General features: G+C 32.1%; 1 protein-coding gene across 7 annotated transcripts in view; it reads left to right on the forward strand.

Moving 5' to 3' along the window:
* The window catches only part of CACNA2D1 (calcium voltage-gated channel auxiliary subunit alpha2delta 1), a 476,872-nt gene that overhangs the window by 432,013 nt on the left and 30,793 nt on the right, over positions 1-14,066 (forward strand). For 4 of the 7 annotated variants that reach the window (XM_020289801.2, XM_076006475.1, XM_076006477.1 and 1 more), the window contains 5 exons: positions 413-484; positions 4,213-4,274; positions 8,573-8,649; positions 9,991-10,011; positions 10,709-10,769. In XM_020289801.2, coding sequence (XP_020145390.2) covers positions 413-484; positions 4,213-4,274; positions 8,573-8,649; positions 9,991-10,011; positions 10,709-10,769 — 293 coding nt within the window. The remainder of the gene's footprint in view (positions 1-412; positions 485-4,212; positions 4,275-8,572; positions 8,650-9,990; positions 10,012-10,708; positions 10,770-14,066) is intronic. The other 3 variants (XM_076006476.1, XM_076006479.1, XM_076006480.1) reach the window with 1 other exon arrangement.

Consider the following 14,066-nt stretch of genomic DNA (forward strand, 5'->3'; position numbering starts at 1 on the left):
GCTAGCAAGACCCCATCTCTACAAAAAAAAAAAGCAAATTTTGAAAAATTAAAAAAATTAAATTTAAAAATTACCCAGGTATGGTGGTGTGTACCTATAGTTCTAGCTATTTGGAAGGCTGAAGTGTGTGGCTTATGCCTAGGAGTTGAAGGTTGCAGTGAGCTATGATGATGCAACTATACTCCAGCCTGGGCAGCTTAGCAAGACCCAGTCTCAAAAAAAAAAAAAAAAAAAAAAAAAAAAGAAGAAAGAAAATCCCAGAGAACAGATATAATTACTGGTAAAACCAACCTAGTGTTATTATTCAATCTGTTCGAAATAAGGTAAAAAAAAAAAAACTAATATTTTAATAATCATACTTTGATAGGTCAGTTTGATTCCAGGAATGAAATAATTGTTTCATTTTTCTTAGATTCGAAATAAAATGATAGATGGAGAAAGTGGAGAAAAAACCTTCAGAACTCTGGTTAAATCTCAAGATGAGGTAGGAATTGATTGTTTTTTTTCTTTATTAATACATAATATTTTAACATATTTGTGGGGTACATATGATATTTTGATACATGCATATAATGTGCAATGATCAAATTAGGGTATTTAGGATATCCATCACCTCAAACATTTATCATTTCTTTGTGTTGTAAACATCTCAAATCTTCTAGTATTTTAAAATATACATTATATTGTTAACTGTAGTCACCCTACTGTGCTATCAAACACTAGAACTTATTCCTTATCTAACTGTGTACTTGTAACCATTAACCAACCTCTCTTTGCCTCCCTTCTTTCACCCCAAACACACATTCTTCCCAGCCTCTGGTAACTAACATTTCACTCTCTACCTTTATAGGATCAACTTTTTAAGGTCCCACATAGAAGTGAGAACATGTGGTATTTGTCTTTCTGTGGCCAGGCTTATTCTTAAATAAACCTATATATTAAGAATAATTGATCCTGATAATTTATCTTTCTTTTCTACTAATCCACTATTTACTTATAAGATAGGGATGTCTCTAGTAAATCATTTTTTAATTATAAGGCACTTTCTTAGCTGCAGGGATATTTTCCCTAAGATTTATTTTTAACGTTTTTACTTTTTATAAAATGATGTTTCTTTATTCTTATACTATTAACAATATTCTTGAAAATTATATCTATCATAAGAACTTAAATAGATAACACAATATAATTTTGTGCCCAGACCATGCCAATAATGCAAAATTAAAGTTAATATTAAATAGCTATATGTTTTATGATTTGTTCATGCAGATATTCTAATTGTTGAGTTCCATATATTATTTCATATTTTTTAGTTTACTTGTTTCTGTCTTATCTTTTTTTACGATTTATATACTTTATAATTGTCCTACATTTAAATCTGAAATTAAATCATGTGATAACACAGCTACTCCTATAAATCACTAGTTTATAGAATAAGCTTATATTGTTTTAGGTTGACATGTAAGACTTCTTTGTGTATGAGGATTGTGTCTCTCTATTATCAATCACATGTAGAGTAAATACAGACATTTACTGTTTGACTATTTGAAAAATATATATGACTCAGAAGCTTTTGAGCCTGGAAGTTTAAGCTATTATATATAACCTATAACTTTTCCCTCACAATCTCATTTTTAGATATATACATTTCTTCCAAGTTCCTCAGATCTTTCTCTAAGATGGATCTAGTATCTACTTATGAGCCTACATTATCACATGGCTTTTCTCATTTTAATATTGTTATGAGTCCCAATTACCAGCACACAAAGGGAGATACATACAAATTTTGGTCTATATTGAAATTTCAAGTCTGTTTAACTTAGACTTTTCAACATTCTTTTCTCAGCTTGTGAAGTAATTTTGTTTCTATTAATTGTCCTTCATTCAATTACTGCAAAATTTTTTTGATTAATATTTACTTATATTTTTTCATCTTAGAATTTTTGTATTTTTTCTTTTGAATATATTGTTATAAATAGGTATAGTTGCTAACTTTTAATTACCATATTGTTCTTCCCTCTAGATTTCTATGTATATGTGTTCAAGAAAAGTCATTATTTACTCTGAATGAACACAAATTTTACTACCATTCACTATTTCTTTTATAGAAGGTTAAAATAATTAAGCATTGTGTGAACATATTATTCTAATTTTATGATATCTTATAAAAATACATTTCTATTTGCTCATGGGGTTTGGCAGAGATACTTAAGGTGTGATACTTTCAAATTACAATACTACTTGGTTTAGTTTTATCCAAAGTAGCTATATTCCATAGGCTGAGGTCACATATTGGCTATGAAATTCATTATTTTTTGTTGTAGGAAATTTTTTTAACTTTTTGCCATTTTTTTTATATTTGTTACATAGGAAACTCTAATGTTAACATATCTCACAATGTTTGGTATAATAAACTGCGAGTAATTTTAAATTTCTCCCATATGGCATATTTCCCCCAGAACCTTTCATCCCATCTGACTTATTATTTTTCACTAAAATCTGTCTCAAATTAATTATTAGACACTATTTATCATCATGTCTTTTAGTAGTCTATTTTGCAAAAAATATTAAATTTATAATAAATCATAGTAATAAATAATCAAGTAATGCACATATGCAAACTAATTTATTATACTGCTATTTTATTGATTTAAATGTTACTACTGAGATAAGTTTAAAACAGAATTAAGACTTTTCTGCTTAAATTTATGCCCAATTGAATCTGATTTGTAGAACTCTAAAAATAGTCTACATTATATGGACTCTATCAGTAGTCTTTTGTTTGTAACTATGGTTGGGCTAAAACTAGAATGCATTTGTACTATTTCATGAAGGAATTTACTGAAAATAGTGGAATTGAATATACTTATTTCTAGAACAATTTCCTCAAAAAGTATTTGAAAAATATTTCCAAACTTTGTAAGCAGTTAGAAAATAGATTTCTTGACTAAAAAATTAGACACTAACAATGTTTAAAATTGTTTATTTGATTACTTTATTCCTAATTGAACACTGAACCACATTATGATCATTTCTGCTGCTAGCATTGAAAAATTTATCTGTTTTTATTTCCCTAATCTGATACTAATTTTTGATACTATATTTTGTAACTTGCTGAGCAACACTAGTTTGCTATGGACTTTTATGAGTAGTAACAAATATATAAACATTGTTTCTTCTCATTCTTTTAAGAATTTTACTAGTCCAAAAACCTGCTCCACTCACCAGTCTTACCACACACATATAACAAGCCATTTTGGAACTTTGATGTAAGGAAGCAGCATTGTGTATTTGTTATAAAAATGAATTTGGCATCATGCTTTTTGCCAATTTAAGTGCCTAACTCTCTCTTTAAGACTTATTTCTTCATGAATAAATTTTGGGAAATAAAAATATGTAGTTCAGGGGTTTGATTAAATGAAATAGTGACTGCAAGGTGCTTAACATAGTGCCTAAACTAACATCAAGTAGTACTTCAATAAATGTTTTGGTGGGAATGATGAAGCTAGAGATAACTAGAAAAATTAAAATTATATGTGTGCCATCACTATACACTATAATGGAAGAAAGAATGAGAATGTGTTTACTATTGTTCAGTAGCTACATGTAGAAGATTGTATATCCATGAAGTTATTTAGATGTTTTCTTAACCTTCAATGATACTGAGTAATTAGCCTCTTGTGATACATAATAATGTTATAAGAATGGCTTAATAAAAACAAAATAATTCTTCATTTGGATCTAGACTCATGGCTGCAATAACTTCCTGATATTGTCACTTATTCATAAATATACTTTAATATAGAAATATATGAACCTTGTCTAGATATTTCATAGTCCTATTTCATTGTTAAAATTTCTTTTTCAGAAAATGTCTTTTCAAAGTTTTGGAGATAATTTAAAATATACTATTTGCATTTATAAGTTTTTTTACAAATTTTTAAATTTTTAATTATTATGGATATATAATTGTTGTAATATTTATGGGATTCATCTGATGTTTTGCTATCATTTGCATTTTTATTTCTTTCCCAAAATTTTGTTGTACACACATCTCCATAACAGAATAAATGTAGAATAGATCATACATTTGTGAAGAATGATATTAAATGACTACAAAATTTATAGGTGGATACTACTGCTCTATTCTTCTCTTTACATAAATTCATACAAAATGTAAGGTGATAATAACCATGTCAAACTTTTTTCTAGAGATATATTGACAAAGGAAACAGGACATACACATGGACACCTGTCAATGGCACAGATTATAGGTAATTAGCTATATTTTTATGTGTATTGTGTAGAACAGTGTTCACAGTCTCCCCAGTCTGTAGTAGCCATTTTCCAATGAATGACTGTTAAGTCTTTGCATTTCCATGAACTATTTTTACTGTAATTTTCAATAGAAAAATTACTCTTTCCAACATGAAAAGGTATTAAATTTATAGTCTAATTTTCAGAATGGAAAAGATAGAAAGAAACTAACAATATATAATTTAGAATTGAAAACATATGTGTTATAAGTGTATATATTTTGTATACTTAAATTAGAAATGAATGTTGACAAATTCCCATAATAATTTGCAGTGATCACTTCTCTGACTTCCTCTTTTAAGTTGTCATTTTGTTATACTATTTACCTTCAGGTTGCAAATTAACCTAAAAATAAAGCTTATCTCATCATCATAGTATCTGATATGAAATGCTTAGTTGATATAATTTACCCCCACTGAATAACAGTTCTTTACTATCCTGATTTTTTTCATTGGCTGGGTTTTGCAAAACTGGACAACCTAATGCCCTGTAGTCTCTTGGAAATCCTCTATTCTTCAACAGTTGCTGAGCACTTCCTTCACTTTCTTGTTCTAATTTTCTTCTTAGCCCACTCACCACTTTCTCCATGGTCCTGCTTCCCTCACCATCATAATACTGAGGCTGATGAGAATATATCCTCATTACTCATTCTCTTTTATTCTTCCTGAAAATCCCCATCTTTGAATCTCATGTTACCAGCCCACACCACCCATCATTCCTCCTTTTAATAGTCATTTCCCAGTCATTCCTATAAGATTTCAGCTTCTGGCTCATTGTCACTGTCTCCTACATTCATGTAGATTACTGTTCTTCAAACTGTGACATACCCTCACAGGCATAAAGTAAAACAAAAATTATTTACTAAAATAAATTTTTAACAGAGATAAAAACACAAGCTCAAAATTTTTATTATTAGATTCCACAGACATAAAATTAGTTTGTCCAATTGCCATAAAGTGTTCTAAATGCTCATTCTCAATTTGTATGTTTTGCTGGTCATCAGCTGGTAATAGACACTTTGCAAATGGGCTAGGTCCGTGGGAGCACACTTTAGCATTGGCATTGATGGTTTTTCTAATTCCTTAACCTCCTCTTCTCTAATCTACCTTAGCCGCCTACTTCAAAGTCATGTTTTTCAACTCTTACAAATATCAAGTCTGCAGCTCCTTCATAATCTGAGATTTGTTTATCTAACTTGCAAATTACCACATTTTAGCTTTCCATCCCTTCTTGCTAGCAGCCCAACTCCAACAATCCTTTCAGTCAGTGGAGATGTGAAATCCCCTCTCCCTTGTTACCGACTTGTCCTCTTCATGTCCTGGTGCTCCTCTTTATTCAGCAGAAATTCCTTGGGCCTTATGTTCACTCTCTTGCACATACCATCAACCCCCTTCATCACAGGTTTCAAAAACAGCAGTTTAGCAAAATGCCAATCCTGGTTAAATGGCAATTATTATATACCAACACTGTGCTGCACCCATGCAGCTAAAAGTGGCTGAAGTGGAATACTCACTGGCTGATACATATTCACATCATTTCTTGGCCAACCCATCTGCTCTATCATTTCTGCTGCTTCTTTTATCATACATACCATGGTTCTCTGAAAAGGCCCAACTTCCCCACTTCTGCATGTTCTCTTCACACGATCCCTTCCCAAGTCTCCAACCCTGGGCCGATTGAATCTACTTCCATTATAAATAATTTCCTGAATTGCTGTACAAATAAATTCTCAAATAACAATTTAAAACAAAATAGAACATCTAAGTTGAAGGAAGAAAGTGATATGTATGTTTTTATTAAATGAACAAGGTACAATATTTCACTTGGTAATTTCTGTCTCCTTAAGCTTTGGTACCACATTTTTAAATATCATAATTATTTTAATAAAATACTTTATCTTTTTTAGTGAAGAGAAATTATTGAGTTGAAAAGTGTGTTATATTCTCTTTAGCTCACCAAACCATGTTTGAGAAACAGAAATATTTCATAGGGTCTGTTAGTCACCTGCTGCCCACTTGCCTTATTAAATTTTAATCAGAAATAAAACAGTCTTGGTCTATTGGTTTTATATGGAGAGAGACAGCAAACATTGCATATAACAGCACCATTAACTAAGAAGTTGGTAAAGATCTTATCTGGCTATATGTTAGAAAAAATAGCTTGGCTCGAGATAGAAATAATTAAATTAAGTATACTTTTCAATAGAATGGATTATGGCTATTAATAACAACCTAAGACTTGTAGGCCAACAAAATGTATATTTGATATGCCAATTTTAAAACTTCTATTGTGTTCCTCATGGGTTTCCACACTATTTTTTATAGTGCATGGGATGTAACCCTAGCTCACAGAGTGACAGTGTAGTAGTTACATGATATAACGTTATCGGTTTTAATTAGAAGTTTCTCTTAGCAATAAATGCTGATGGGGCAATAAAAATGTCCTAATTTCCCTTGAGAAGAATTTGTAGGAGACAATCTTCAAATGCTCAGTAATTCTGCTCTACATTTTATAAATGGCAAGTGAATCATGAAAGGTCATCTTGCTGTCAGACTGATGTGCTGCTTATTTTAATTTTAATCTCTGCCTCCACTTAAAGGAAGTTACCTATAAAATGAAGAAATTTTCATTAAATCTACATAACATTTTATTATCCTGACCTTTTCCCATAAGGAAAGTCTATGAATTACTTAATGATGGAGAAAGATTTGGGAATTGGAGGTAACAAGCATCCATTCATTTTGTTATCTTTACTGCATAATTAAATTGTAGCAAATAAACCCTTGCTTTCTTTTCCTCTCCATATAGTGAACTTTTAACACTTATATTCGTAAGAAGGAAAATCTAGAATTTTATATTTTGTCTTATTCTGTTATTCATGAAAATATATAATCAATTACAGTTTGGACATTCATCCCCAAAGAATGTGATACATGAGGCTTGAGTGGTTTCAAAGACCAGCAAATGCCCTGAAATACTCAAAAGTTGAGTAATGCACACTTTTTTCTGTGCATTACTGATATTTTGACTAAATATTAAAATTGAATATCAAATGACTCAATTGGTCTCATTAAACAAGTTTCAGTTTTTGTAAAGTAGTTGCACTAGGCATCTTAGAGATATCCTTATTTTTTTATACCCATGACTTATAGATGTTCTATATTCAAAGCATAGCAAAGGTCATTCGCAACTGCACAAATGGATATGGGATAATCAGTTATGCCCCACATGTACATATTAGCCAGCATGACACATGCAGTTGTGTTATTGGAAGGCACATAATATCCTAACATCTTTTAACAATTCTAACATACCATGTGTTTAATTGGCAATTTCAAAATGAATAAGGTTACCTAAGAGCTTTTTATTTTGATCAATCGTTAAGGCAGGTATTGATGACAAGCTTGTCTGATAGTCTTTGTGTCTAAAGCGTTCTGAATTTGACCTAAGATTTGTACTGGGACTTTCCTCCAGTTGGACTTCTACTATAAAGCTACAGCAGCTCCAAGGCTCTTGTAAACTACCAAACTCAAGATGTAATTCCTGTTGTGCCTAATAACAATTTACCAAATAATATGGAATACTCACAGTAAATGATCTGGAAATAAATACTGTGACTTAGTTTTCCACTGGCAAAAATGAATGGGATGAGCAGACAATCTCTCTCAGTTCTCTAAAGGAATCTGAATGTACTCAGCAGCAGACACTGGAGAATTTGCCTAGGGATTAGAGTTTTAAAACAGTATTTAGCCCCTCAGAAGAGTATATTTCAGATGACTATATATACACTGTACAATAGTAATGATAATAATTATCCTTCTGTTTGTATTTTTAATAGTGTCTGTTTGATACAAAGCACTTTAATATTATATAGACTACATTAAGGAGGAGGTGTCCAATTGGTATGATGTTTTACTCTGTTTAAACATATCCCTAGTGTTCTTTTATTTTTGTCAAAATATAGTAGGGGGCCATGACATTCTTTCCTTAGCTACTCTATGGGTGTATTTAGTATCTCACTTTCCACGTGTCTCTTCTGATTCCCCACATTGTAGAGAAATGGATGACTCTGGATGGCAAGGCTGAAATTAAGTACTCTATTTGCTGACTACATTTTCTTGTCAAAGTAATGTCTTTTCCTTCTTGGGAGGAAGACCTTTGAATTTTTCCATGAAATTGAAGTGTCTTTTTTTTTTTTTAATTAATGTTTCATTTTTGTTTGTTTGTGTTTATGCTTCTCTTGTTTCTATTGCAGTTTGGCCTTGGTATTACCAACCTACAGTTTTTACTATATAAAAGCCAAAATAGAAGAGACAATAACTCAGGCCAGATGTAAGTACTGTGAAAGTGACTTCAGGCTCTATTTGTTATTTCCTAGTATCAGATGATTAAATACGTCTAGATTTTGGAATACCTAAGGCTTATTATGTATACATTTTAGTAGTTGTTATTACCAAATCTGCAGCAATGATTCTAACCCATTCCAAACATGCAAGGAACAAGAAATATTCTACATGGATAGAATATGAGCAGGTACCCCAGTCTTACTGGCAGTCCCCACCACCCTTCCCTGCCTTGCTATGTGCTCATAGAATCATTGCAGTGCTGTGTCCTCCATTGCTGTCGTTTTAAGGGTCGCTAGCTGGAGCAGAATGTTTCACATGCTAATCATCACCTTAGTCTCTACTCTCATGGCATTGTGCTAGTAAAGCTTTTCCTTTTCCTTTTCTTATCTTTCCTTTACTATTATTATTATTTGCATTTGGCTAGAATAATATGGTGCTTCACATCTTCCACATCTTCTATTTTGTTTGAATAAATTAAATTGCACTGGTCTTTGGCTTTGGTTTGGTGATTAACTTTCTTTTCATAATCAAAATTAATGTCTCAGTAACGCAAATAGATAAGTTTTTTTTTTTAAGAGCATCATTTGGAATGGAGAGTAATTATTAACACTAGTGCATATTTCAAGTCATTGTTAATCTTTGTTTTGTTTTGGGTGACTAGATTTTATAACCTAAAATGACCATCATATCATTTGCATATTGCTCAAGTATTGCTAACAACCTAAAATTTTTCTGTGAGGATGAAGTAAAAAATAAAAAATACCCCCTGCAAAAATTATATATCTTTTACATCTGATCCTAAAGTAAACTATAGTTTCTTTCATTTCTCTGTTAGTTCATTTTTGCTCTCTACAGGCCTGGTGTTCATAGGACATTAAATATTTCATTTATATTTCCACTTTCACCTGATAGATAGATATGATGGTCCTTTAACAACCAGCAATTCTGCATGAGCTAGTCCTTCACTTGATAAATGAGGGGATAACTAGTGAGTCTTGGATAAATGGTAAATGCTTCTGTTTATAGGCTGACGTCATTGGTATCGCACCTGCATTAACCACTCTGCAAAACAGACCCTTGAAATAACCACAGCACAGAGAGGGTAATCTCGTAATAGTATCTAGTAAATATCGACAGGACATACTTTTTCAGTCTTCCAACAAATATGTCTTTTTTTCCAGACTATAGCTGTACATAAATGAACCTTTGATCTATGCACAATATTTTTATTCAAGAAAGTCATTGAATAAAATATTGTTTGTGACCCCCTTTGCTTTACCCTCTTTTTTTTGTTTCCCTGCTTTCTCTTTCTGATGGATTTTCACAGCAAAAAAGGGCAAAATGAAGGGCAAGTATTTTCTTGTTGCTCAATTTCTTTCTGTTTAGTACACTTGACATCTCCAGTGATATTTTCATTCCTATTGGATATTATCCTTTGTGCTTCTCATTTGCTAAATTTTCCTCCATGATCACTCAAATTTTAGCAACAAAAAAGGGGGGAAGAATATGCCTGTATTTTCACATGCAACCTGGTTCACATTCAAGTTTTTTTCCTAGACTTAAAATCTTTTGTCTGTCTTTCCACTTACTAATCCATATCTAATATGAAGAGTGTTATTAATTTACTAAAGGCATTAATGAGTTTAATAAAATCATTTTTATCATATATTGGTAAACTTTTTATATTGACATTTTAAATATCTGATGTAACATTCATATTAATATCTTTTTAAAAGATACTTGATTACAGTAGGGTTCTGAAATTGTTCTGAATTACAGTAAGGTTAGTAAATGGGAAAATTATGGACATAACATTTTCTCTGATATAACTGTTATAATCCATGTTATAATTTCATTATTATGTTGGGAAGCATTGAGGACCTTTATATTCATTAATGTCTTTCAATTTTAGGATGTAAGTAGTCTATTTTAAATTTTCTTATTAGGCAGTCTTTTTAATGTCATCTTCTTATTGTCATAGAATCTTGGGATGTATACTCTGAATGGCTTATCTAATTGCTTTTCCTGTGACATTATCTTTGCAGATTCAGAAACCCTGAAGCCAGATAATTTTGAAGAATCTGGCTATACATTTATAGCACCAAGGTTGGTTTTGTTTTCTTTTTTATATAACTCGCTATCAGTGGGTAGGCAGGCCTTCAACAACAGTTCTGAACTGGGGTCAAAACTGCCCTGGGGGGACAGGGTGGGTCATTGAAAATAAATAAATAAAAACTGCTCTGGGTTAATTCCATGTCAAGTTATAAACCAAAGGGAAAAATAACTTTAAAAGTGGAACAGAATCTTGTTTATTTGTTCATTCTCTCAAATACTTATTGAACAATTACTGTGTGCTAAGCAATGTGCCGATTCAGAGATCCAGTGGTGAATAAGACAGGCATAGGCTTTCTTCTCGTGGAACAAACAGTGCATCCAACTATAATGCAAAATTGTATATTTCACCTGTGAGTATATAAACACAAAACAATATGTATCACATCCATCTGCACATATGTGTACACATGGATATATACACGTTTATTTATACACATGGCTAGAATGTTTTACTGTCATAATGGATTTTTTTTAATCTAACACAACTTTTTTGGAAAATATATGTACAGTGGCATTGCCTCACGTAATTTTTCAGACATTGTTTTTCTTTCTACACAATTTTAGTTCTCTCTCATATATAATCCCCCTTTCTCTATCCCCATGTACATCTTTAATTCCTACCTCTATTTTCTTGTAATTACTTGAAGCTATTCAATAATCAAAAGTGTATTTATATTTCTTTTCTCTATAGCAGACACATATGTTAAAATTAACATAATTCCCATTAATCTAGGCTTAATTATTGAAAAAAATGATACAGAAGCCTGTAATGTTAATTTTTCACACTTACACTTCTTAAGCAAATGACTCCAAGAACCCAAAGAAGACTCATAAAAATTGTTCTGAATTATTTTTATTTCTACATGAGGAAATTTATGAATTCTGTTTCTACTTGAAATATATATAAATATATATATTCTCTAACTTTTTGAGAAATTCCTGTTAACAAAGAATATTCTTGGCTTTCGGAGTGACTCTACTCTTGAGAAGCTTCTCTTACTTGAATTTTCTTTAGCGTTTGACACTGCTGATTATTCCTTCCTTTGGCACTCTTTGCCTTCTCTTACTTAATGACACAGTTCTGATTGTTTTACAGCCTCCTTGGCTGCATATTCATAGTCTTCTTTATTAGCTTCATTTCTTCAGCTGAATGCTTACGTGAGAGTGCTAGTCTAGGCTCTTTTCTCTTTTTTTCTGAGACTACCTTCCCCCATTTATTCCCTGCCCACAGGTTAAGGTTATGGCTCTCAAATCTATATAATGACCATAACATCTAAAACAATATTTATATGGTTATTGCCATTATAATATAGGATCAAATATATCTATTTTCAGACTTTATACTCTATATATTTCAATAGGAAACATTCATATCTCATGGAAACAATAGGAATATTGCTTCAGTATGCTTCAAATTCAGTGTCTTGTAAATATTTGTCCCCTTTGGAAAGTAGTTCTTCCTGTGTTGCCTCAGTGAAGAAAATGCTATCCTCCCAATGTGCAATCTCAAAACCTTTAGTTGTCCTTGATCTCCCCTTTTCCCTTGTATCTAACTTCTAATCAATCAAGTCTTGCCAATTCCATTTTATGAATATCAAATATATCTTTCAATCTTACCTGCCTTTGTCCTAATCTAGGTCAGTTTCTTTTCTCACTTAAACTACTACAGCTGTCTCCTAACTGATCTCCCTACTTCCATATATCCCCCTTTCTTCCCAGTCCTGTCTATGCTCTGTAACCACAGTTTTGAAAAGTTGAAAAAAATAACTTTTCTTATCTGCTAAGTACTAACCAATGATTCCATATTACCGTTACTATCATCTGTACTTTGTTTGTATCAGAGCTTTCAAATGCCCTGTCATCAGGTCCTGGGGTACCAATGTGACTCCCCATGCCTTAAATCAGGGGCCATCAAACTACAACATGCAGACTGGCTTCTTGTTTTATACATAAAGTTTTATTGGATCAGAATGATGTTCATTCCTTTATATATTGTCTTTGGCTGCTTTTGCTAGAAAGGCAGAGTTGAGTAGTTGTGGTATAGACTTTATGGCCCACAGAACCTGAATCATTTAGTATATGGCCCTTTGAGAAAATGTTTCTCAACCCTGCTTTATATTCCACCCACATTAACTTCTCTCTGTCCCTAAATGTACTGTTTGGTATTTGTTTTGTTTTTTCTTTACCTTCTTTCTTCCACTAATTCCCCTTTTTGATATACACTGCACACACACTCCCAAATCCCAACTTTGAAGCTCCTTGATCTGGGAATTTCTTTCCCATCTTCGCTAGATTATGCATCCTTGCTGACTGCTTCAAGAATTCTGTATTTCTCTTACCAGAGCACTAGCTGTATTATATTTTATCTACTTTCCTGAACAGAGCCCTGACTGGATCCATTTGACTTACCATTTCAATATGCAACATCAAATCCATTGCTAGCATGTAGTAGGTGCTGAATGAGTATTTGGCAACTTGAGAATCTATAAATATATAAAGAATATTTTTCAAAAGCATATTATTAATAGCTGCAATCTTATTAGCACTTTGTGGACATAAGTAACTGAGCAACTTTAAGTTACTTTCAGTAGCTTAAAACTACTAAAACCAGCTTTAACTAGAAAGGAGAATATTCTCAATACTAAGGAGAACATTAACTAGAAAAAAGCAGTGCCCCACAGAATATTAACACAGCAAAATATAAGAAGAGATTGAAATTAATCTGCTATGCTGGCAAGACTCTCTCTCAGCTCAAATCTGTGTTTTCCTCTGGTCATCTCTCCCACTTATTCAGTGGCAGAATGTGCAGATTAGCTTTCTCAGCTTTACTATAAGACAAGATGGAAAACAGAGTAAAGTCCAGGTACACAAAGAGAGGATAAATGTGTCTCTCAATTCTAATTCCTAATTCACAGGCAATGCATTTTGTTTAGTCTAGCAGATATTATTAATAACATGTGCACCATTTTTGTGGCCTAAGTCACATTCCACATATATGTACAACCATCATCACAGTTAATTTTTGAAAATTTTCATCACCATAGAGAGGAACCCTGTGTTCTTTAGCTATTACCTCCCCATCTTCTCTCTCCGTTACCCCAGCCCTAAGCAACCTGTAATCTCTCTGTCTTTATGGCTGTGCTTATTCTGAATATGTCATAGGAATGGAATCATACAATATTTCACTTAGCATAATGTTTTCAAGGTTCTTCCATGTTGTAGCATGTATGAGTACTTTTTTTATGGCTGAATAATATCAATACAGCTGATTGTAAGGCTGACATTTGC

This window comes from Microcebus murinus, chromosome 9, assembly GCF_040939455.1.
Source record: "Microcebus murinus isolate Inina chromosome 9, M.murinus_Inina_mat1.0, whole genome shotgun sequence".
Taxonomy (NCBI): Eukaryota; Metazoa; Chordata; class Mammalia; order Primates; family Cheirogaleidae; genus Microcebus; species Microcebus murinus.